The 25,464-nt window shown below is 33.5% G+C and overlaps 1 protein-coding gene across 1 annotated transcript; it reads right to left on the reverse strand.

Annotated features, from left to right (window-relative positions):
* Positions 1-7,429: 7,429 nt before the first annotated feature.
* LOC107494486 (glutamyl-tRNA reductase-binding protein, chloroplastic) lies at positions 7,430-13,296 on the reverse strand. The gene is made up of 13 exons (XM_016115516.3): positions 13,004-13,296; positions 12,596-12,661; positions 12,357-12,443; positions 11,394-11,492; positions 11,014-11,109; positions 10,820-10,885; positions 10,635-10,725; positions 9,893-9,960; positions 9,744-9,809; positions 9,362-9,412; positions 9,086-9,150; positions 8,333-8,422; positions 7,430-7,764 (listed from the first exon to the last, which is right to left on the reverse strand). The coding sequence occupies exons 1-12, from the start codon at positions 13,205-13,207 to the stop codon at positions 8,365-8,367; spliced, it is 1,017 nt and encodes a 338-aa protein (XP_015971002.1). The 5' UTR covers positions 13,208-13,296; the 3' UTR covers positions 7,430-7,764; positions 8,333-8,364.
* Between the last annotated feature and the right edge of the window lie 12,168 nt (positions 13,297-25,464).

A 25,464-nucleotide genomic window follows, 5' to 3' on the forward strand; every position in this document is an offset into this window, starting at 1 on the left:
TTTTTTTTTTTTTTTACTAGAGAGTTTTATTCGTTATTTTATGCAGAGTTACAAGACAAAAAATTTATTGACAATTTGGTGAATAAAAATATTATACATATCTGAAAAGACAAAATATCACAAAATATCACAAAAAAAAAAACAGCATCAATCAGAAAAGATCAATCAATCTGAATAGCAAACATCAATCAACCTAAATAGCAACAAGCACAAAAGATAGCAACAATAAAAAAAATCATCAATAATTACAAAATAGAAAACAACTAAAATCAACCATTGTTATTATATTAAAACAGGATCGGCAACAACAATCACCCAAAACATTAAAGAACAATGACTGAATAATTAAAAAAATTAAGAAAAAAACCTCACCATGGCTGAGAGAGAGAATCGAGTCAGAGGAGAGAAGGAGGCAGAGAGGAGACAAGAGAAGATCACTAATGCGCGAGCAGTGACAGCAACGACTAGAGACGGAGGCAGAAGCTAGTAGTAACAGCGAAAAACGAGATGATGTGTTGACGCAAAGGGGTTGACGCGCAGCGCGGCAACGAGATGGAGGCTGGCGAGTAATGCGGCGATGATAGAAAAGGTTGAGGCTTTGTCTCTGCTTCTGCCTCTACTATGTTTGATTGTGAGAGACTAGGTTGGAGAGGAGGGTGAACGACGTCGCACTGAAACGGAGGCCGGCGAGAGGGGCGACAACGAGGGTTGAGGAGAGCTCCGTGTATTTGGCGTTGTGAGTGTGAGAGTATAGTTGGGGAGGGGGAGGACGTCAGGTTGGAGAAGGACAAGGGGAAGAGGAAGGACCTCACGTTGAAAAAGCAAAAAGGGAAGAAGAAAAGAAAGGATGTCAGGTTAGGAAAGTAGAAAAGGAATGGGATATATTAAGAAAGGGGAAGGGGACAGGTTCGGGATGGGGATGGGAAAGGGGACGGGTTTTCTTTTTTTCTTTAAAAAAACGACGTCGTTTTAAGGTTTCGATAAATGGAAAACGTCGTAGGGATTAGTATGAGTCTCGGAGTGCAAATTCGAAGATGAAATTGAAAAATTATTAACTTTAATGACTACTTTAAGAATTGAGTTCAACTTCAAGAACCACTTTAAAACTTAACATAATATACAATGAGTCAATCTGTCAATAACTTATGTGAATTATGTCAAACTATTTTTTTTCCAAGTCACTTTTTATAGTAAAGTTTTATTTTTTATTTTTTATTTTTTAAATTAACTCTTAAATACATATGTTATCATAAATTTTATAAAATTAAAAGTTTATTAAAAAATCGATAAAAAATAATGTTAGAATATTTAATTTTTACTCATTTTTTTCATTACTCTAAAATTTTTTAATTTGTGTAAAATTTTAAAATTTATTATTTTATATATCATTTTCATATTTCTCTAACAAAATAATAAAACATATATTAAAAACATTAGTCATATTGACTATACACGAACTGAACCAAACAGAGAAAAAAAAAATAAAAAATAATTTTGAATTCTACTTAAAAAAATTGTACTTTTACATTAAATGTATCTTTTATTTTTTATTTCCATTTGAGCCATTTCTCAAGCATTACATCAATAGGCCAATAGTTTAAATTTTTGTCCTTTGCACTTTAATATTGAATTAATTGAGTTATTCTTTTTACCTCGTAAATCTCAACCCTTTCTTACAATTAATTATTAAGACTTTTTCACAAATTTAAAACTATTTTCAATATATATAGTGTATTTAATATATGTTTTTTTATTTTTGTTTTTAGTATATAAATTTGTTCACTATAAATAAAAAGTTTATCTTAATTAAAGTGTGTATTTAATATTAACAATTAAATAATATTCTTTCCATATATAATTTTGTTAATATTTTATCTTTTGAGACTAAATTTGTAATTTTTTTTGTAAATTTTGATTTGATATATTCATAATTTGCTTTTATGAATTTTATTTTGTAAAAAAATAAAGTTGTTAAATTTTTACAAATTTATAAATTTAGATTAATAAAATAAATAATTTAATAATTAATAATTTAGATTTGAATAAGCTGGATAAATTTGAGTGAATTTCATAAATTTACATAAATATGTATAATTTCGACAACCCTACAGCCTCCAATATACTGTTTTAAACCTATTTTGGCCTCTTAACTATTAAATCATGTAATGTCATAAAAAAAATACCTTCAAATTAAAATTTTAAAATAAAAAATATGATATCTAGTTATATCTAATAAATTTTAGTTTTTAATATCACATGTTTATGATTTGTTCAAAAAGACAAATAATCAAAAGAGAGAAAAAGAATATTTAATAAAATAAAGTGAAATTTTATTATTGTATGATTGCTTAATTGATGTGAGAAAAATAAATTAAAAAGACTTAAAATTATTTTATAGCAAAATATTGAGATTATGTCTAAAATGAGTACAATAACTATGTGCTTATTAGATGTGTCATATTTATATAGACCATTAGATTTTATTAGATGAAAATCAAAGGTTAATATAAAAGAAGAACATTGGTGAATTCTAATAAATACTGAATATCCTAATACATAAATAAATATTTTAAATGACAATACTTTAATATACAATACTTTAAATGGTAACAGAATCTTTTTTTTAAATAATTCAATATAAAATATATAAATACAAAATATATGAGTATTTTTTATTTTTTAAGATTAATTATTATATAAAAATTTTTTATAATATTAAAATAATATTTCAAACTATAATATAAAAATATAAAATAATTAAATTTTTATTTTATATTACTTGACAAATAATTAGATTATTATATTTAAAATTTATTAACTAACTACGTTTATTAATATCAAGCCGCGAGAGCAATTTATAAAAACATTCTGATACTTAACTTAGTTGAGTGTCTCTAGATTTTTGTGTGTGATTGTACTTGCTCTTGTTTTGAGATGCCTCTCTCTTTTATAGAGCTTTTTAGCTGGTTACTCATGTGGTGACATTAATCGCATGAATTGGTGCCGTAACTTGGTTTGTTATGTTAATGTGTAACATAACGTTTTTGTTTCTACTAACCTTCATAAATCCTTTAATTGGAAGAAATTTGAGGTATTGCCTTTACTAGGATGTGATGTTCTTTATTTCAGGTGGAATCTAAGGTTGCTCGATCTTTTTCCCTTTTTTCTCATGACTTGTTTGTTGGGATGATGGTGTTTTTAATGGAGTTTTTGACGAAATCATCTTAAAATTTCATAAAAAAAAAATTAAACTAAATAACTAATAGCAAAACAAACCTGCATCATAACAGCAATAACAATCAATAATAAACAAAGTTCATAATCAGCAAAATTTTTGCAAATTCATATTCATAAACCAATTCAAAAAATAATTTAATCACTGTCATATTTATTTCTAATCAGCTCATAAATCAATTAATAATAAAATTTACAGCAATAATACTAATGAATCAACCTGAATTTTTTCTTAAAGTTAGAAATATGACTCAAACCTATGACTTCTAAGTAAGTATAGAAAGATTATATGTTATTTGAGTTATAATTCATTCACAAATTTGAGTTTTTTTTATATCGCGAGAGAATATAAATCATTCTCTTTTTATTCATAAATGCACAAATTAATGATAAAATTATATAAATATTTGTGTATAAATACAGACTTTTTTGAAAAGAAGAATATATTATTATAATTATTTAATATATATATATATATATTAAGAAGATTATCATATATTTTATTATATAAAGGTAGAAATTTTTTGTTTCAAAAAATATAAAATAGATAAATACAAAAAATATAATTATTTTTTATTTATTAGGTTAAGTATACAAAAAAATCATAATTTTATTAAATATGGGTTTGATTCACACTTCGTGTTCTAAAAAATATTTACCATCTAAAAAAAGAAAAAAATAAAATTTTTATCTAAAAAAATGCCTTAAAAAAAGACAAATGTATAGAATCCTTCAACGAGATAATACTTTTTTAACTTTTTTTAAATAAAATCTATTTCAAATATATATACCATAGTTCTTTACTTCGATAAAGTACAAATATCTACATTTAATATTTAAAAAAAAAACACACAATATAAATATAATCCTTTTTTATATCAATCTATTAAAAATAAGAGTCATATTTTTAGATATATATTATCATTCCAAATAAATAAAAAAATATTTTTTTATAATTACAAAACATATAAATAAAAACGATTTGATCTTATATATATATATATATGGAGAATGTTAGACAAGGAGGCTTTTCTATTCATGTATAGTAGTAACACAAGTTCAAGAGCCATAGCACTTAAACAGTACAGTCACACTACTAGGTTAATTTTTTTGGATATTGAATAAAAATGGGTGTAATTTTTTAATATTAAAAATTATGGTATTTTAAAAAATTTGGAAAACTATAGAATTTGTAGAGTGCAAATTGTCATATCAAATTTTTTTTAATTTATAAAAATAATACATAGACTGCGTATTATATTATTTTAATATTAAATTATAATACACAGTTTACGTATTGTAAATACACAGTTTGCGTATTATAAATACAATATGTGTTTTGTGTATTGTGCTTGCACAAACAACATTCTTAAAATATTATAAAATTTTATTTTTTGTAACATTAATGTAAAACTCTCTTTGCTCTTCTATATTAAAATAAAAAATCTACACTACTATGCCAAAAGAATATTAATCATCAAACATGAAAAAAAGGAGATGTGACCTTGCTGTACTTTCTTGCTTGCTGTTCTTTTTTCCTTGAATTTGTGATCTCGTCAGGGAAAAAAATGGGCCGGGTTGACCCGAATTTTGACTCTGATGAAATTAGTCATATCCTAAATAAATAGGTCAAATCTAAGCCTTTTATTTTTCATAAGTTTTTTATAAGATTGAATTTATTCTGTTTAAAATCCTGACAAGTTTACGAACTTACTCAAAAATTTTATTATGTGAATTAGAACTTAAAACAATAAATTTAACAAATATCAATTGACATTAAATTTATTTTAAAATTTATAATTCATAATTTGTAAAATATAATGCATTTATATATTAATCATTAATCACATATTATAACCATAATTTTAATTCATAAATTTTTTTATTGAACAAAAAAATTATAATCTTAACTAATTTTGATGAATGATTCTTTTTAGTTTTGTTATGTGTTTAATATAAATGAATAGTTAAACATCTAAATTAAGAATAATTTATTTTTATAAAAAAATATTTTGATGAGTGGACTCAACGAATTTTATAAGCTTTTTTAAAAGTTTATACCTTAACTTTTTTTACTAATAAGTTTTATAAAAAAACTCAAACCTAATCTGATTAATAAAATGGATAAATACGATTTTGGTCCCTAAAATATAGGTTGAAAATTTTTTTTCGTCCTCAATCCTTTTTTCAATACAAAATCGTCTCTAAGATTTAACTTAATTTTAAAATCGTATTTTTTACTTAAATTTTAAATTTTATTGTCAAATTACTCGTAACAAAAAAATTATTAAAAAAAAGAAGAATAAGAAGAGGAAAAGAACGGATGAGAAGGAGAAAGAGAATCATGGTGGCGGGGGAGGGAAGAAGAAGAAGGGGGAAGATAAGGTGGCAATGACGCTAGGGGTGGCAATGGGTAGGGTAGATAAGGATTTGGAATCAATTAATAATCTTTTTTTAGTGGCTAAGGATTTTTTTCATTTAGTGAAAGATCTTTAGTTCAACATCCACTTGAAACATATTTTTATATAAGTATATAACATATACATATATAGGGTGCGAGTTGGTCGGGTAGGGTTGAGCTCAACTCGCACCCTACCCGACCCGCATGAAAACCCTACCTGCACCCTACCCTACCCGCTGCGGATCGGGTTGGCAACCCTATCCGACCGGGTGGGGTCGGGTTGGGTACCCGCAGGTAGAGTACATATTGCTACCCCTAAATGACGCCCACAAGAGAAGACGGACGTCAACGCCAGCAGATCGGCGAGGAGGACATCCACCGCGTCGCCGTTTTGCTTATCCTCCTCGCTAGTTCGCATGTCGCCGCTATTTCGCGTCCTCGCTTAGCTCATCGCTGCTCCTCGCATGTCACCGTTGTTCCTCGTATGTCATCGCTGTTCCTCTCTAGGGTTCCAATTCTATTTCTGATTTGTTGATTTTGTTAATTTCAGTGATGATTATTCTACTTCTGTTTTTTTTAATTAATTACATTGTTAAATTTATTGATTTTGTTAATCACATTGTTGTTGACTCTTATTTTATTTTGATTGATTTTATTGTTTTTCTGCTTCTGTTTCTTCTACTTCTGATTCTAATTCCATTTTTCTGCTTATGATATTTGCTAATTAAAATTCTATTGTTGAAATTTTAGTTAAAATGATATTGAAATTTTAGTTGAAGAAAATGAAAAAGAAAAACAGATGTTGCTATAATAGAAGAAAAGAAAAAGAAGAATAGAAATGGAGTATTTTAGTAAAAAAAAGAAATGTATTTTAATTCAAAAAACGTTTTAAAATCAAATTAAATTTTAAGGACGATTTTATATACAAAAAAAGTTAAAAATAAAAAAAATCAACCTATATTTTAAGGATCAAAATCATATTTAACCCTTAATAAAATAAGTCAAACCACGAGCTCTCGTAAAATAGTCTCTCCCACTCTCACCCTAGATCTCATAATGGCTTAAGTATTTTGTTTAGTGGATATGATGATGCATGCATGATCTTATCTCAGTATATATAATAGAAACGCCTTAAGACTATATAAGTTGAACTTAGCGCACCATATACTAAGGTAATCTAGCGGTATATCTGAACAGTAAGATAGCCCCATCCATCACAATTCAAATCTATAACATTGAGTTACTTTAATCAATAATGTTATCCCAATAATTGGGTTGGACAATTACAAGTATTAACTAACAAAAATAGAGATGTGTATACACCTATAATACACAGATAAAGGGGACACATACAATATAAAACACAGCAACACAAATTTTAAAATTTTATCAGACACGGAAAGATCCATATTTATAAAATATATTAGACAGACTAATACGTAATAATATTTAAATATATTAAAATATATTCAAAAAAAAATTTATTTTTTATTAAGACACGGTTGGACACAATAGACACTCGTGTCGGATGAATATCAATGAATATCGTGTTCAAAATGTGTCTGACACGTAAAGACAGCAACTCAGTAAAATGTTCGTATTTCATAAGTATACACCAAAAATCAGTATCAAATCAGTTAACAGTATAAATTACATATTAAATAAAAGTATATATTAAAAATAAGTTAAATATACACACACATATATATATAGAACAAGTATTTGGTTTCTCTGCTTAGCTTTTATGTAGTTGTATATTTTAGTAGTTGGGTAATTAATTGCTGCATCATGGCATTGTCCTAAAAATTAATGGAGTTTATTTATTTATGGATTCATATAATTTCTCCAACAAGAGTACACCTGGAGGAAGATCACATTCACGATCATATTATATACAAAGTTTCTTTCATTCACAATCACACCACTTTTCTATGTAAGGAATTTCAAGGGTTTCTTTTCTTTTTTTTCCACCCCAAGAAAATAATACTGAATAGTGAGTGAAAAAGGGTAAAAAGGGTCATCCATTTTGTTTTTGTCATCTTGTGTGTGGGGGACTCACATGGCCAAGTTTTGAAGGAACACATTTTGTTTTTCTCTTCTCCCAAAGATGATAGGCATAGTGTAGTGTACTGCAGCATTTCAAACGGAAAGGGATGAGAAAACAGGAAAGAATTTTTCTACTTTTTGAGCTTTGAAATTTTCCATGCAACTCATTCAGGTTTGTTGCAAAATTGATCTAGAAGTAGCAGACAGTTTGGAAAATTTATGGAAGTAGTTGACAAATAAATAATAAAAAATCTAACTGAGTAGTATTTCTTTGAACACGATATCGATTACTTTGTGCCAACATATTACTCATCCATAATTCGATGTAGTGTGGCCGATCCACATCCTCCAATGATGGATGCAATTTGGGTATGTTTAAGAAGGTGGAGACTCAGGTGCAGTTGTTTCACATAAAGTTGATAATTGAAAATCATTACATGATAATTTAATCAAACTTGTCAAATCATCTATAAGAGTTCTTGACTATCAACTTCACGAGAAGTTAACCTCATGTGAGTTTCCATTGTTTAAGAAACATTTCTCTAATCTAATTGCAAAACCTGGTCAACTAACTAATCTCTTAATAAACAAGAAGGAAAAATCTGAGACCAAAGCACATCTTAGAATCTAATATGAATTTTCGTAACATACCTGTTTATTTTTTCTGTCTATCTGTGGAGCAATCAATCAACATGAGGTCTAGCAGCTTGAAGCATCTCAACAATTAGAGTCTTAATATCCCTAAAAGAAAAACAGACAAAAAAAGAAAGACTTTCAAGTGAATAATAAATTACAACCAGCAAAGAAATCTTATTCTCCTGGTTTAATAATGATTGATTTTTCTTTTAATACTTTAAGAAAAGCCATAAGTCCATGGTATCATAGTAATAAGAGGAAGATCACCCTACTTAGTCATTCCCTTAGACGATTTTATATATACTAGTGTATTAATACGTACTAACATGCCTATTAATCCACTTTTCTATATATGTAATAATGACAAGTATGCTGGTCAACATGAAAATTTCTTTACATTCTATCTAAGAAGTTTTTGATTAAAGTCTCAAAAATAACAAAGCATTTTGATGAATTATATATCATGAAGGATATTTTAAGGAAAAAAAATTTATGCACCAAACATCCCAATTCCCATTATATATTGTATAGACAATCATGAATACGATCCCAAAAGTATAAAAAAGAGAGGAAATATATAACACATGAAAAGGTTGTTACCGATATAAGACAACACTTATATTCAATCAACTGAAATAATAACCTAGACAAAACAGGCAATACTACCATATCCAATTATCCATCAAAAAGGTTGAAACAAAGCATAGGTTTGCATAAGTAAACTGGTTACTAGAAGAGAGAACTTAATGAACATCTATGATTCTGTACTTTCTGTCTGCTGCACGTCGAGGAAAAGGTACTCTGAGCTTGAAAGTATCACCCTTATAACCAGCCTATAAAATAAAAGAACGTAAGACATCTAATGAAGAAGGAAGAAACTTCAAAGGAGATGTAACTGCAAGAGAGGAGATAAAACTCTTGGAACTTTAGAAGGGCCAAATATATCATTAAGAATTTCATTCGTTTAATTTGGTGAACTTTAAAAACTCCTAAACTAAAAAGGTAGCAACCAAGGAATAGTGATAAATTTAAAACTAAAAATACCTTGACATTGAAGCCAACACTATCAACATCTAGCATGTATGCAGATTCCACCTGCAAATGGTCAACTCCGAAAATTAATACTGAAACATCATCACCTGTTTCCCCCATGAGAGGGGAAAATGTAGTAATTTGGAATGCATATTGTTTTTGGAATATGTAATTTTATTTAGCCCTCTAATGGCCCGGCAATTTAGCACCAAGTAATACATTGTTATCCTCGTCCATTTTCTTAGGCATGTTCATTTGCATCCTACCTAACATCATTGTCTCACACCACTATCTTAAAATAGGAATTCTAAATGATGATAACAGGTGAACTAAACTGCGTAATTTCTCGCCGATATCATATACTGCTTACTGTAGAATGTTCAAGATTACATACCGGAACTGAGGTCCAGTGCTGCACAATCACTGTTGTATCCTCAGCATGATCTTTGTTCATATGAGACTGATAATAACATGGTTAATCATAGAACAATTAAAGGCTGATTATTTACATGAAAAATATGATGGCCAGTTAAAGATCAATACCGCCACCGGCTTGGAAAACTGAGCTAGGGGATCAACTTTTGCAGCTTTATATTCATCTGGACTGAACTCTGAAGTCAAGCCAAAAAGTTAAATAAAATGGTGTAACAGATAATTTAACACAAGAAATTTACTTAACAGATAATTTAACACACAAGAAATTCACTTGTGATACAGAAATGGTGGTTGTTTATTCCTGAATCTTCCTATTATTATGGCGAAACATTATGAAGGGCATTAACCAAAGAGAAGAAAGACATCAAATTTTCATCTCAAACTGAAAGAATTCTCAATACATATATTTTTCTCATGCTTACCCTAAAACCAGATAAAAAAGCCATGCAATTCCAATCATCCCCTATAATACAGAATATGCATTTGGCTTTATTTTATTCGTTTATTTTTTTGCAGGTTGATTGTATTATTATGTTGTGTTCACTAACAGCAGCTAACTATCCCTCACAGAACCAAAATAAAAAAGGGCAGCCTGCTCCATAAGCATCCTGCGATAACGCAGGGTCTGTGGAAGGGCAACACCGAAAGAGTATAATGTACGCAGTCTAACCTGATAATTAATACTAAGTCTAAAACCCCCTATTGCATGCAAGACTCCAATCATAATGTTAAAGGATACCCCCTCTTTTCTTTTTCCCCAAACCACCACCACCACCATCTATCTCTCTTGTGAGTTTCAGAATAGCATTAACGGGAAAATAAACCAACAAGAAGGGCATAGTTAGCAAACCTCCTGATCCTAACAAAGCTGTAGCAACACCTGACACATATCGTACAACTTTCAGTTCAATGCGCAGAAAATGGAAGTCCCCAAAGTCAACCTTTAAAAAGTGAAATTGATACTGGTTAATTATATAATGATAAGAAGAAAGGAGAAAAGAAATGCAAGAATAGAAGAAAGATGAACAAAGTTACCCAAAATGCATTGGGATGTCTTGCCAAATATGCAGCTCGTACGGCTTCTTTATCGTTTTCAGGTACCTAAATAACATTTTCACGAAAATATTTAGAACCAGCAGCACAATAACTATGTAAGGATTATGTAGCCCAAACCACAATAGTAAAAGCAAATGAAAAAATTGAGAAATGAACAGAAGATATTAACTTACAGAGACAGCATCACCGTGTAAAGTGACAACTAGATCAGTCCTATCTTCAGGATCTCTAGGCACCAGCAGTGAACATTTAGGATTTGCAGCCAAGTCCTGTAAAATATAGAAAACATGACTCTTTAGCTATGGAAGTAAGCCTTTGATTTGGTAAGAGCTGGAGTCGGGGTGTTTGTTTTGATTTATAGTTGTCAATATGATCATGTGCTTGTTGCGGACATGCTAAATAAGATTGGAAATTGAATTCATAGCCTTGTACAAGCCAAGTTCGAAACAATGTGCTAGATGGTTATATAGATAAGTCATTTTTGAAAACCTCAACTTACATATGGATTCGTAATCCATCAGAAAACTTTTGGGGAAATGAAAAGAAAAGGAACCTTCGTATGAACTGCCAAGTCGCTCACTGCTAGTATCGGATATCCATTTGCATCACATGCAAAGTCCACCATCGACCCAGATGGATAACCCTCAAACTTCTGCATGTTAATGATTAGATAAGTACTGGATATTTGAGTTGTCAGCGAACAAATGATAAAACAAAATTCTATGTCATACTGTAATGAGTAAAAAGAGGCCCAATAGCGCAATTAGAAATTTCTCATTAGGAGTAGAATTTACTATAAATTGAGTAGTAGTGATAGAATCAAGGAAGGAAGTATTGAGTGAAATGTATCTTTCTTTGGAATTCCATCAATGGAATTATTCTCTCCCTGTATCTCTCTACCCTAAGTGATTCTTCTCTAATTTCTCTCTAATTAATTAATTCTTCTCTTTTATAATTTCTTCCCCTTAAACATGCATATGAATGTAAAAGTCAGTCAAATTAAGTTTCACTGCTATGCCAAACATGGACTTTCCATTATCAATCAGTTTATCAGTGTGATTCAGGTGGGGGGCAAGCTGTTTGCAGTACCTTCCTAGTTTTCAGAATCAGAAGAACCTGAATATGTTGTGGGCATGAACAGAATACGAAAACTAAACATCCAAAGAGGGAAAATCTCTCTCCATGTCTCTCTTATTTAATCACAATTTCATTTTCCGTAAAGCTGTTTTGGCATTTCATCTAGATAAAGATATCTATTTGACAAAGGAGATTAATTTTGACACAATTACGGTTATGAGTTTTACACTATTATTCAATCACTTAGAAATATATGTGAAACCTTTGAAATAAGGAAAGCACAATTACCGTTATGAGTTTTACACTATTATTCAATCTCTCTGACAGATTCATGTGTTGATTCTCATGATCTAAGATCAACTACTATATTCAAACTTCGTAGCACATAAAAAAGGCACAATCAATTCTCCAAGTTCATGGTAAAGGAAAGCACAGAAACCTTTGAGTAGGTAGATAGCATCCCGCGCACGCTGCGATCAAGGAAAGTTCGAATTTCTTCTACCGGTGGAAGCCTAGCAGCTTTTTCCTGCCAACAGCAACAACATCATCATTATACATTTGATTTTCAACTAATCCTGCAGAGTTCTGATATCTACAAAACCATATTATTGATCAAACAATGTTGTAACTACTTTGAGATTCATTCAGTACTAACATATAATTAATTTGACATAATACCTGATGCGCCTGAATTAACTGAAAAACATCATCTTTGTTGATGTTAACACCGCCAGGGGATGCAGTCTGATTCAGAAATCAGCGTTAGCCCGCAGTAATAAAAAATATAAAAAAAAAAAATCACAAACACATACACAGAGTCGAGCTAAGATAATCGTAAGTTCATAACAATAACATTAGGTTGATTAGAACAACAAAACTTTCAGCCATCAATCAATTCATAATTGTAGTGATCAGATACAACCCAAAAAACAGTTGATTGCCAGAATTATATTAATAAAAAAAACAAGAATAATTAAACTTCGGAATAATCTTATGCAAAGTTTGACTTTTTAAGCTTGCAAGCTAATTATTTTGCAATTGGGTCAAAGAAAATGCATGAAAGGGAGAAAAAGAGAGTGGGATTACCGGAGCGGTGGATTGGGGTGAAGCGGCCATGGAAACAGAAAGAGTAGGAGTGAGAGTGGGAAAGGTGAGGGAGTTTGGTGAAGAAGAGTTGCGTTGGGGTGTGAGAGGGGAAAGAGGAACGAGAGAAGAGGGTTTATTAATATAAATGCCATTTGGCCGAGAAAATGGGGAAATTTTCATCAATGGCGTCACCATAGTCTTCATCTTTTGTTTTGGTTTTGCTGTCCCAACCGACCAACCAACCAACCACTAACCTCACTTTCCTTTCTTTCTTCTTTCTAGTTTTTTAGTTGCTTCTCCTGATGCTTTTATTTTGAGAAGGACTTATTTATGATGTGCCCGTTAATTTTTTTTTTTTTTGGTGATTGAAAATATAAAATAATTAAGCAGAAAAAAAAGTCTTAAGAGATTAAGAAACCATACAGCGATTTTTTTAAATATTTATCTTAATTTTTTTTAAAATATGGAAAGTTCTATATGCTACGAATATGATTTTAATGTCGTCTTTGTCATTGTGTTTATATCTCAGAGGATCAAACGAAAATCAACATGTCACTTTTAAGTCATGATATCTCTAACTTTAAGCACCAAAAGATATACACACTCGGCATTATCATGAGAATTGTTAACAAGAATGAAAGCCTTCAGGTAATTCGTTTCACAAATCACATCTTTTTGCCCCAAGTTTCGGGCTAAAAAATATTCTCTTCAAATAACAAACATCTCTCCTTAAAGAATATTGCAGCTCTCTATTGTTCCCAAACAGCTTTGTTGCCAATTTTCGTTTCAGTCTCTGTTAATATAGGCAAAACCAATTCGATCCCCAGAACTAAAGTAACTAGCATCACAATTGATCTTAAAAGTATCCATCGAATGAGGAATCCAAGAACAACTAATAATAGAAGGAATAGAAACTTGTTGCAATTCAAAGACATTCTGAAGCTCCTGTTCGAAGGCTAAAACCATACGAGCCACTTTAAAAGGAGGCCGAGACTCATGATGGTTAAAAATTTCATTGTTCTTAGCTCCCCAAATCCACCACAAATAAGAAAAAATCTAAAAAGGATGTTATTTGTTATGGGACAAGAACCAGTTCTTCAAATCTGAATGATGACTGAAAATCTCTAGAGTCTGTCAAACAAACTGAGCTTTCGAGCAATTCCGAATACAGTGGAAAACTATTTTCTGGCAAGTCAAGCAACTGGGGTAACTATCTGTAGATGAAAGGCCTCTCCAAAGATGAAAAACCAGCAGTGGAGAGTACCTCTTGCAGACAAAGTCAAGCTAAGAATTTGATCTTTTTCAGAACAAGCTGACGCCAAAGTCAAAGCCAATTCCCTCTCTTCTCCTATCCAAATATCTTCTTGCAGAGCTATAAGTACCCATTACCGGCATTATAAACCTTAGCAGCCCCACTGGACCAAGTCCAACCTACCACCAAACCTGCTTGCATATCCGGGTTGTAGGAGAGAATACTTTCATGCAAAACCTAGTGAAGAGGAGAATAGACCTTCTCAAGGTGCCATTCCCAACCGACCATAGATCTAAAATCTGGATATCCGAATAAAAAATGTGAACATAATATATCTCATTACATAACTACCCCTCTTTCCTCCATTTAGAAAACCAAAAATTCTGGTCCAAATTCCCAATGCACCAATCAAATTAATCCTTCAAAATATTCCAAATTTTACACGGACTCCTCCAAATATAAGATATGTTATCTGTAGAACGTCTGAAAGCATCACCCAGAGAAAAACGGTATTTAGCTGCCAACAGTTGAAACCAAAGCTTGTAAAGATGATGAAAGAGTTTCCAAACTAGCTTCCTAAGAAGAGCAACATTAGCACAAAGCAGATCCTGTATTCCTAGACCACCAAACTTCTTTGGAGTGACCAATTCCTTTCAGCTAACAAAATTTAGCCTCCAACTATTGGCTTGACCTTTCTAGAGAAAATTTCTCATCATAGATGCTATAGTCGCCACAACCAAATTGATCAAACAGAACATTTCTGCCTTGTTTAGTAAATGTCCTTTCCGGATGACTAACCGTCGGAACTTATCCAAAACCTCATTAAAAGATGTTTGGGTCACCCGAGAATGACTAAGAGTAATCTCGAGGTATTTGTCCAAATTTTGGACGAAACGAATGAAGGACACCCCCAGTAAAGATTTCTTTTGTAGTCACTGAAACATTACGGGAACACATCACTTTAGACTTCTCCACATTAATCTTTATCCCATAAGCTTTACAGAAACTCTCCAATGCTGCCATTATATTTTAAACTTGTTGTTTTTTTGCTTTATAAAAGAGAAGCAAATTATCAGCGAACATTAAATGAAAAATTTTTGGAGCCCCTCTAGAATAGCAACCAGCTTCCACCTCCCCATAACAACTTGATGGTTGATCAAGCAAGACAGTCTCTCTATACATAACACGAAAAGATATGGTGACATAAGATCTGCTTGTCTAAGGCCCCGTCTAGGAGTAAAACTGTCCACTCTATCGCCATTCCAGAGAATAGACAAAAAGGATGAAGTGACATATCTCATAATCAGGTTGACTGTAGGAATAGGAAAATTGAATGAAAAAATTAATCTTAAATGCTAGAGTTCCTTTCTTCGACTTAATCCTTTTCATGAAATGAAAAATCTCTTACGCTATAATAATGTTGTCTGGTACTCCCCTTCCAGGAATAAACCTCCCTTGGAGAGGGCCAACAATATCCGTGTGATGAGGGTGGAGTCTGTTAATCAGAACTTTAGTTATGACCATGTAGACCACATTATAGAAACTAATAGGTCTAAAGTCTTTCATTGATACTAGTGAATCCACCTTAGGAATTAGAATCAGAAGAGTCTCCATCATCCTTGAATCAATAGTACCCCCAGAAAAAAGCTTTCCTAAACATATTCCAAACATCCGAACCAATAATCTTCCAGTATTTCTTGAAGAAGTAAGCTTGGAAACTATCCGGACCCGGTGCTTTAAAGGAATTCATGCTAAAAACAGCTGACTTAACTTCCTCCATAGTAACAGGCGCAGTAAGATTACAACAAGCTTCCTCATTTAGAGAAGGAAGTGGGACTTCATCCAGACACCCCAAATTAACATCCTCTAGCTAACAAAATAAGCTATTGAAAAAAGATTCAGCTTCCCGGCTAAGAGCCTCTTGTAACAGCTCAGACTACCCGCTAGCACGATATTGTCCGCTTTGACACACAAGGCCTCACGGTTTTGTCTTTGATGATAGGGATGCTAGTCGAAGCCCCCCACACTCACTCGTCAAAATGCGTCATGCTAGGGAGAGGTATCCACACCCTTATAAGGCATGCTTCATTCTCCTCCCCAACCGATGTTGGCCTTACACCTCTGGATCCGTCTCCCACACACTATCCATGAGAAAGAGATCATGAATCTTATTTATCTTCCGCCACACAAGTGTCTGAACATAGAAGAAGCTGGTGTTTCTGTCCCTAAACTTCACCCACTGGTCTTTGGATTTATTGAAACCAAAGAAGTTCCTCTTGCACAAGAGTATTATTATAATCCTCAATCAACTGTTGTTCTTTTTTATGCATGAAAGAATCTTCCCTATCTTCTAAACGCTTTTGAAGATAATTAATTTGACGCTCCAATTCATATTTCCTAACAAAGATGTTACCAAACACTGTAGAATTAAACTCAAAAGACTTCTTCTACACCTCCGAAAGCTTGCCTTGCACCCCTTTAAAGCCAGACCACCAAGATTGTTTCAAAATATCTCTGTAACCAGGGTGAGTAGTCCAAGCCTCCATAAAATGAAAGGGTCTGTTCTTTTTTTCGACTGCAAGCACCCTTTACAGCGCACTAAGATAGCACAGTGATCAAACTGCAGTCTATTCAGTATTTTTGGATAGGCCTCAAGAAAAATAGATAACCATCCACTATTAATACAAACTCGGTCAAGCCTTTTCGCAACCTTAGTATTATTTTTCACCCTCCTGTACCAAGAAAAACATCTCTCAATAGTCTTCAAGTCAAATAGAGAACTATCCCCTAAAGAATTGACAAATTGATCAGCATGTCTACTTGAAAATGACAACCCTTAACTTCATGAGAGAAAAGAACCTCATTAAAATCACCGAAGACAATCCAAAGCCCACGAAAAGACGAAGACTAAGCAAATAGGTAATCCCAAAGAAGAACTCCAGTATTATGCTAAGGACTACCATAGATATCACTACACCTCTAAACCATATTTTTAAGCTGAACTTCGATTCTGACACACTGATCGCAAGCATCAACCAATTTGCAGCAAGTACCTTACATCGAAGAAAGAAATTAGATACCACCCTTATGCTCAACTGCCTCTTTTATACCCACAGGATAGTAACAGAGCCTTTCCCATAACAGTTTTAAATGTTAACAAGGAGAATGGGTCTCAACCACAATTAAAAAAAAACATGTCTAAATTTTTTAAGCTCCTTACAATTCACCCGGGTTAACTTATTAGAAGCACTCCTAATATTCCAAACTAAGATATTTAAACTATCCATTAAATAAAATTGATAAGAGATATCAAGAAAAAGGTGAAATTAACTTTCACTACCAACCTTAGTAGAAGACTTGTCCCCTGGAATGGAACAACTCTGGCCTTTATGCACCACTGCCTTTTGCTTCATTGATGATGCACATTTATCCCGAGTCATATCGACGAGATCAGCGGTGCATCGCTTTCTGTACCTCCTTGCACCCCCTCTTTTTTAGACGTTGATGCAATGCCAAACTCCTAGGCCCCACTCACAGGAACCAGCAGCGGCACTACTCCCTTCTCCGGCTGAATCACGGCTAGAAGAGAGCGCACACTGCTGGGTTGTCTCATGTCCGACCCAGACTCCCTGCTCCATGGATCATTGTGAAAGTTGATGTTTGGGCCTCTGGTGGCCACCCAGCCCAGAACAGGTTTGATTGAAACCTTGGGCCTTCATTATTAAATTGTGGCCTAGTTTAAATTTTTCTTTCTTCATCACCTTATGCCAGCCCACTTCCCCCTCTCCACATGCTTCCTTGCCATTGGCCCTGTTCCCATGCACAAAATCATCCCCAAAATTTGCACGCAAATTAGTGTCATTATCCTTGCCTAAATTATTAGCCGGATCAACAATTTCTGTTTCACCTAAATTTTGAATTTTTGGATCTGACTTGTTGCCGCCTTGCTCCTCCCTCTGAATAGATTCAACCCTCTTCTTTTTTCTGAGAATTCACTTAAGCATTGAGATTTATTATGTCCATATCTTGTACAAAATTTACAAAGCAGAGTTAGACTTTCATACTTCACATCGTAAAAGACACCCTCAACTATGATATTCTTCGTGTTCTTATTGTTAACTTTTAATCTAATAATAACTATTATTGTTATTGTTATTATTAGTAACCTTATTATTATTATTATTGTTGTTGTTGTTGTTGTTGTTGTTATTGTTGTTGGTTTATCGGAATTGTTAACATTATGATTAGTATATCATTAAATGTTTATAATAATGTCTATGATAACAATAATAGTTTTTTATAACACTGTTAGTACATTATTGTTATTATTAAGAATTTATCATTATCATTATTATTGTGATAGTTATAGTTGTTGCTATTTATTAAGAAAAGTATTAATAATTTTATTAATGTTATTGTTAACACTAATGATAATTATGAAGTAATATTAATAATTATTTTTTTTGGGAAAACTATCAGGAATTTGTTGACCAATAAATTAGATTTGCCAGAGACCTTTAACAAGATAGCTGCAATGTCACTAGCATTTACTGGGTTTTAACATGTTTCGCGAGTAGGAAAAATGAGAGGTCATTCTGCACTTCTGAGTGCCTTGATGGAACGATGGAGGCCATAAACACACACGTTTTACCTCCCGGTTAATGGAGAGCCTGTCACAGGTAGAGTAGACAGCGGTTACCAGTTTTTGGTGAAGAACTGCATTGCTTGTTTTGGTCAGAAGCCCGGTCCGCACGATCACGTCTTGGGTAAGGTAAATCTTGGATGGGTCTGGCGATGCAGAGACGCCAACCTGTATGACACGCATGAGTCTATTGAGTGGTACGTCTAAGCTCACATTTTCTGCGTGCACGGAGCGATTGTGTTTACGGATAAGTCTACCACTTCATTGAACTCGAAGTTTCTGCCTCTACTTCGAGATTTCCATCGTATTCCACTATATAGTTGGAGGCAACCAGTCTGGTACATCTACACTAATCGTTGTGTCGTGCATCATAATACAATTGTAAAGAGATGGATGCGCCACTCATACCACTTTTTGTTTGGGCGTGGGAGCGTATGGCGTTCCTGGCGCCTATTCCCCACGATCAACTCGTCGATGTTGGTGTTCCACTTGCGCGACGGTATTGTTATTGTTATTGTTATTGTTGTTGTTGTTGTTGTTGTTGTTGTTGTTGTTGTTGTGATTGCAATCATTCTAATTTTGTTTAGGTGGAGTTATTGGCGCCGACATACAAGATATACACGGAAGTCTATTGCGCATTTTAGGCGAGGACTCGATAACATGGGACTCGACGATGTAAGTTTTAACCATTTATGTTAGGCTGCTTATTTAGAATAATAATTTTACTAATCGGCCTCGTGGTTACTAATGTGCAATTTATATAGCGGCCATATATGGGAGTGGGGGTTTTAGAGTACTTCGCTGTAAATTTGTTTATGTGCTCCACAAAGTAACCATTAGTGTCATTTGAGTGTATAGAGTGGTACCCAACAGACCGAGTTAGATGACAGTTTGGGCTGCAACAGCTTCCACCAGACCCGGCATTTGAGATTGGTCATGATCATTGCAGGCGGTTGACAGGCCCACAGAACCATGACTGGAGAGAGAGGAACAGTCAATGGGTTAACATGTGGATATTTGGCCGCTATAACACACTGTAGTTAGGGGACAAGATTGTCGACTTTCATCATCTCCCGGTATACTATGAGTGGTACACACAGCAGTACAGGCATCACCTACGACTGTCAGATAAAGTTGCAGGTGAAGAGGCTGGCGCGAATGAACCACAAGAACAACAGGAAGAACCAGCTTGACCTGAAAATGGCCACAATCATAGTATCGTTGCACAAGGTTGACAATGTAAATAGAACCATCTTACATTTCACGAACCTCAAACATCTCGTTGTGCTTGTCGAACAAATTGATGATAATGTTTCCTGCACGTCGAAAGTTTTCTTCAACTCTTTTGGTAGCAAATTCTGAATACGTGAATCCGTTGCGGACACGCTCATGAGCCTCAGTACTCTTCCGAGTAAACAACTCATTCAGCCGATAGAAAGTTGACCGGACAAGGGCAGTCACAAGAAGGACATAATTTATGCACTCTATCAAGTTTGTTGTCATATGTCCCCAACGATGATCCTTGTCGAATGCAAACACCCATCTCTGAACACCGATCTCATTGCACCATTGAGTATATGGCTCACCCCGCTCTTTAAACCTTTGGTAGTTTTTGTTGTACTCATGTTCCATTTTAGAATAGCCTGTTGAACAAACCATTTAATCATAAGTAGATGCCACAAAATTACTATATATAGGACCATAACAGTGAAATCAAATACCTGTGTTAATCATGAGTTTATGCAAATACGGAGCCTTGAACCTCCTTAAGAAGTTGGACCCGATGTGCCTGATGCAGAACATGTGCCACGCTCTTAGTGGTGACCATGCACCATTACTACGAGCTATTGCTGCGTTGATGGAGTTATAGCGGTCAGAAATAATTTCCACACCATCAGTGGTAACAACATATCTCTGCAAATTGGTTAAGAAAAACTCCCACGCGTCTGTCGTTTCACCCTCGACTATCGCAAATGCAATAGGCACAATGTTCTGGTTCCCATCTTGTGAAACCGTAACCAGAAGTGCACCTTTATATTTTCCGTACAGGTGTATGCCATCAACCTGTACCAGCGGCTTGCAATGCCTGAATGCTACAGTACACGGATAGGAGTTCCAAAAAACACGGTAGAGAACTCTTACACCTTGAACTTCCTCACTCTCACGGTAAATGGAGAGCATTTTTATTTGGACACGAGACTTTGGCATCTTCGCAGTCATTACTTTCAACCATACTGGCAGAGTCTGGTAAGAAACTTCCCAATCACTGAAAAATTTTGCGACAGATTTCTGCTTTGCCAACCAAGCCTTGCGGTAACTTACAGTGTAGTTGAACCTAGACTGAACTTCTGCAATAATAGACTTCACCTTTATCGACGAGTCTGCTTCAACCAACAGCCTAATGGCATCTGCAATTGTGTCTGAGTCCAACTTGGCATGATCTTATGAAATCGTGCCCATGGTATACATGTGTTTGCCATTGTATCTCCTGATCTCCCAACACCCCTTCTTTCGAATCAAACTAGCTCAGATAAGCCAATCGTACCCTGCACCATAACCTTGCATTTTGCATAAAATGTCTGCAGCTTAGTCTCATAAACAGTGTAATCAACTCCTCTAGAGATAGTGTAGCTTTTGATTGCAGATATCTGGTGCACTCTCAAACATGAATCACACTTTGTCACAATTTCGCACAACTAACCAGCAAGTGCACTGGGTCATCCAAGTAATAAACCTTACGCGAGTAAGGGTCGATCCCACGGAGATTGTTGGTATGAAGCAAGCTATGGTCATCTTGTAAATCTCAGTTAGGCGGATTTAAATGGTTTATAATGGTTTTTGAAAATAATAATAAATAAAGCATAAAATAAAGATAGAGATACTTATGTAAATCATTGGTGGGAATTTCAGATAAGTGTATGGAGATGCTTTGTTCCTGTTGAATCTCTGCTTTCCTACTACCTTCCTTCAATCCTTCATACTCCTTTCCATGGCAAGCTGTATGTAGGGCATCATCGTTGTCAATAGCTACATCCTATCCTCTCAGTGAAAATGGTCCAAATGCTCTGTCACAGCACGGCTAATCATATGTCGGTTCTCGATCATGTCGGAATAGAATCCATTGATTCTTTTGCGTCTGTCACCACGCCCAACAATCGCGAGTTTGAAGCTCGTCACAGTCATTCAATCCCTGAATCCTACTCGGAATACCACAGACAAGGTTTAGACTTTCTGGATTCTCAAGAATGGCCGCCAATAATTCTAGCTTATACAACGAAGATTCTAATTAAGGAATCCAAGAGGTATTCATTCAATCTTAGGTAGAACGGAGGTGGTTGTCAGACACACGTTCATAAGGATAGATGATGATGAGTGTCACAGATCATCACATCCATAAGGTTGAAGTACGAATAATATCTTAGAACAAGAATAAGCTTGACTTGAATAGAAGAATAATAGTAGTTGCATTAATTCTCGAGGTACAGCAGAGCTCCACACCTTAATCTATGGTGTGTAGAAATTCCACCGTTGAAAATACATAAGTGATCAAGGTCCAGGCATGGCCGAATGGCCAGCCTCCACAAAAGGACCAGATATGTGGTCAAAAGACATATAGTACAATAGTAAAAAGTTCTATTTATACTAAACTAGCTACTAGGGTTTACAGAAATAAGTCTAAGTGCAGAAATCCACTTATGGGGCCCACTTTGGTGTGTGCTTGGGTTGAGCTTGAGCTTTACACGTGCAAAGGCTTCTCTTAGAGTTAAACGCCAAGTTGTAACGTCTGTTTGGCGTTTAACTCTGGTTTGTGACGTGTTTTTGGCGTTTTACTCCAGAATGCAGCATGGAACTGGCGTTGAACGCTAGTTTGCGTTGTCTAAACTCGAATAAAGTATGGACTATTATATATTACTGGAAAGTCCTGGATGTCTACTTTCCAACGCCATTGAGAGCGCACCATTTGGAGTTTTGTAGCTCCAGAAAATCCATTTCGAGTGCAGGGATGTCAGAATCCAACAGCATCAGCAGTCCATTGTCAGCCTGAATCAGATTTTTGCTCAGGTCCCTCAATTTCAGCTAGAAAATACCTGAAATCACAGAAAAATTCACAAACTCATAGTAAAGTCCAGAAATGTGAATTTAGCATAAAAACTAATAAAAACATCCCAAAAAGTAGCTAGATCCTACTAAAAACTACCTAAAAATAATACCAAAAAGCGTATAAATTATCCGCTCATTAATATCACCGACTCTTTAGAACTAAATTCTATTCTGACACTAAACTCACCATCTTTCACCGCAACGTTGCCTTCACCTACGACATGCGAACCATCGTCAGTCGGACAAGGCAAATAAAATTAATGGTAGTGGTAACTTTAATTAATAACCATAAGATAACATACCGATATTCGCATACTCAGGAAATTCCGAGGCATGCATGGCTTTGAGATCCAGAGTCCGCATAAAAGACAGAACTCCAAATGGGTGCTGACTTACAAACGCATGTGCCTCATTTTGTACCGTCGGATTGCTTGCCAAGTCCCCGTCATCGTTTTCGTCATCGACTTCATAGTTGGCTTCAAACTCCTCTTCACTGTCATTGTTATCTTCTTCCCAATCTATATTCCCAAGTTCATCAACGTTGACATAGTCGCCAACCGTATCCATCCTCGTATGCTGTTCAAACTCAACGTACAACTCTATCATTGGCACGTGAAATCGGGTTTGTTGATAAATATAGAACTTCCGCTGCATGCATGCGTTGTCAGTGATGGACATTAGTTGAAACTGTATCAACCCACCAAATACTTGTACATAATTTCTGTACAAAATGTTGCTCACCTTTTTTGAAATGTGACTTTGTATGTTCTCACAAAGACCATTTTGCAACTCTACAAAACTCATGGTATATAGAATAGCAAATGAAAACGGACATTCACAAACAAAAGTCACTCTTTCGTGTGTGTTTGGTATAATCTCACCGTTATAATACATTCGCATATTTGCAACACCTTCCATAACCTCAACCTCACCTAACCCGACTTTTTTGACACTACTAATTGCCAAAGAAAACTCACAAGTATGAGATATATGAAAGAAAAAAAAATGAGAGTAGAATGGAAGTGAGGTACAACTTGGGTTGAATTGAGTTTCGTATTTATAGGCAAGGTTCTCGATTAAAATATGATTTTTTATACAAAATGCAGGCTATATTTTGCAGCTTCCGAAAAACTTTTCTGACCCACTTAAAACACAACCAGTATTTTGGAGTTTCCAAAAAAAAAAAGACCATTTCTAAATGCAACTTGCATTTTAGTTTTCCAAGTATATATATGTATATATAAACATCATTATTTCCAAACGCAACCTGCGTTTTGGGTTAAAAACAAAAACAAAAAATTAAAAAAGCTGAAACTTCATAAACGTAGCCTGCATTTTGATTGCACAAAAAAAAAAATATGATAAAGATAAAACGTAGCCTATGTTTTGGCTTACACCCATAGTAGTGCAAATACTTGATATAGGTCTATTTCATTGCATTACACCATCATCATTTCTATTTTAAAAAAAAATTCAACCGCAAATTTCCATCTTATAAATTCAGGTACTTGACAATTCATCATTATGTGAATAATCTATACAAGTTCTACCTTTTCTATTTATCAATTTGGTTGTATCTTAGTAGATCCTTTTTTCATAATCACTTTCACTAGCTCATCTTCTCTTTCACTAATTGTAGATTTCAATAATTCTTCATCATCCCTGCGAGTAAGCTTTTTTCTACCAATTATTCCTATAATCTATCCGTTAGTTAGAGGCCAATTATGGTTGCAATAAGTTAAGTAAAGGGTGTGCTGTAAATTTCATATACAATAAACTTTCAGCTATTAATTTCACTAAAATTTCTACCTAAACAAAATTCATGTGTGATATTAAACAAAATTATTGTGCCTGGTATCATGTTGTAAGGACTTCCTTATTTAGTCAAAATAATTAATAGTAAGTCAAATTAGTCTCTAAAAAATAAGAATTTTTTTAAATTTGTTTCTAAAAGATTTTTTTAAAATTACTTTTTTTTTTTAAGAATTACGAATTAACCATATTTGTTCTTTAATTACTCTAGTTACAATTTTCGTCAACGATTGATGATGTGAATATTAATTCATAACATACACGACATATAACATATTTAATTGGAAGTTAATTAAATATGTTTACGAAAACCTATTAATTTAGTTACTACGTCATATTGAAAATATGATTTTTGTAATTAGAAAAAATGACTAAATTCATAAATTTTCATAAATAGATTTAATCGATATTCAATTAGACATATCAGTATTATATATGTTATCAATTAACATTTTACAATATTAATCTTTAAAAAAATTATTAATAGAGTGACTCCAGAACAAATATGATTAATTCATAATCTTTAAAAAATCGATTTGATTAAAAAATTTTTTAAAATAAATTTAAAAATATATTTTTTAAATATTAATTTTATTATTAACCCTTAATTAAGATTTTTGAATTTTGACTTCCACTGATTAGGTGGAGATGCGC

Source organism: Arachis duranensis, chromosome 6, assembly GCF_000817695.3.
Source record: "Arachis duranensis cultivar V14167 chromosome 6, aradu.V14167.gnm2.J7QH, whole genome shotgun sequence".
Taxonomy (NCBI): Eukaryota; Viridiplantae; Streptophyta; class Magnoliopsida; order Fabales; family Fabaceae; genus Arachis; species Arachis duranensis.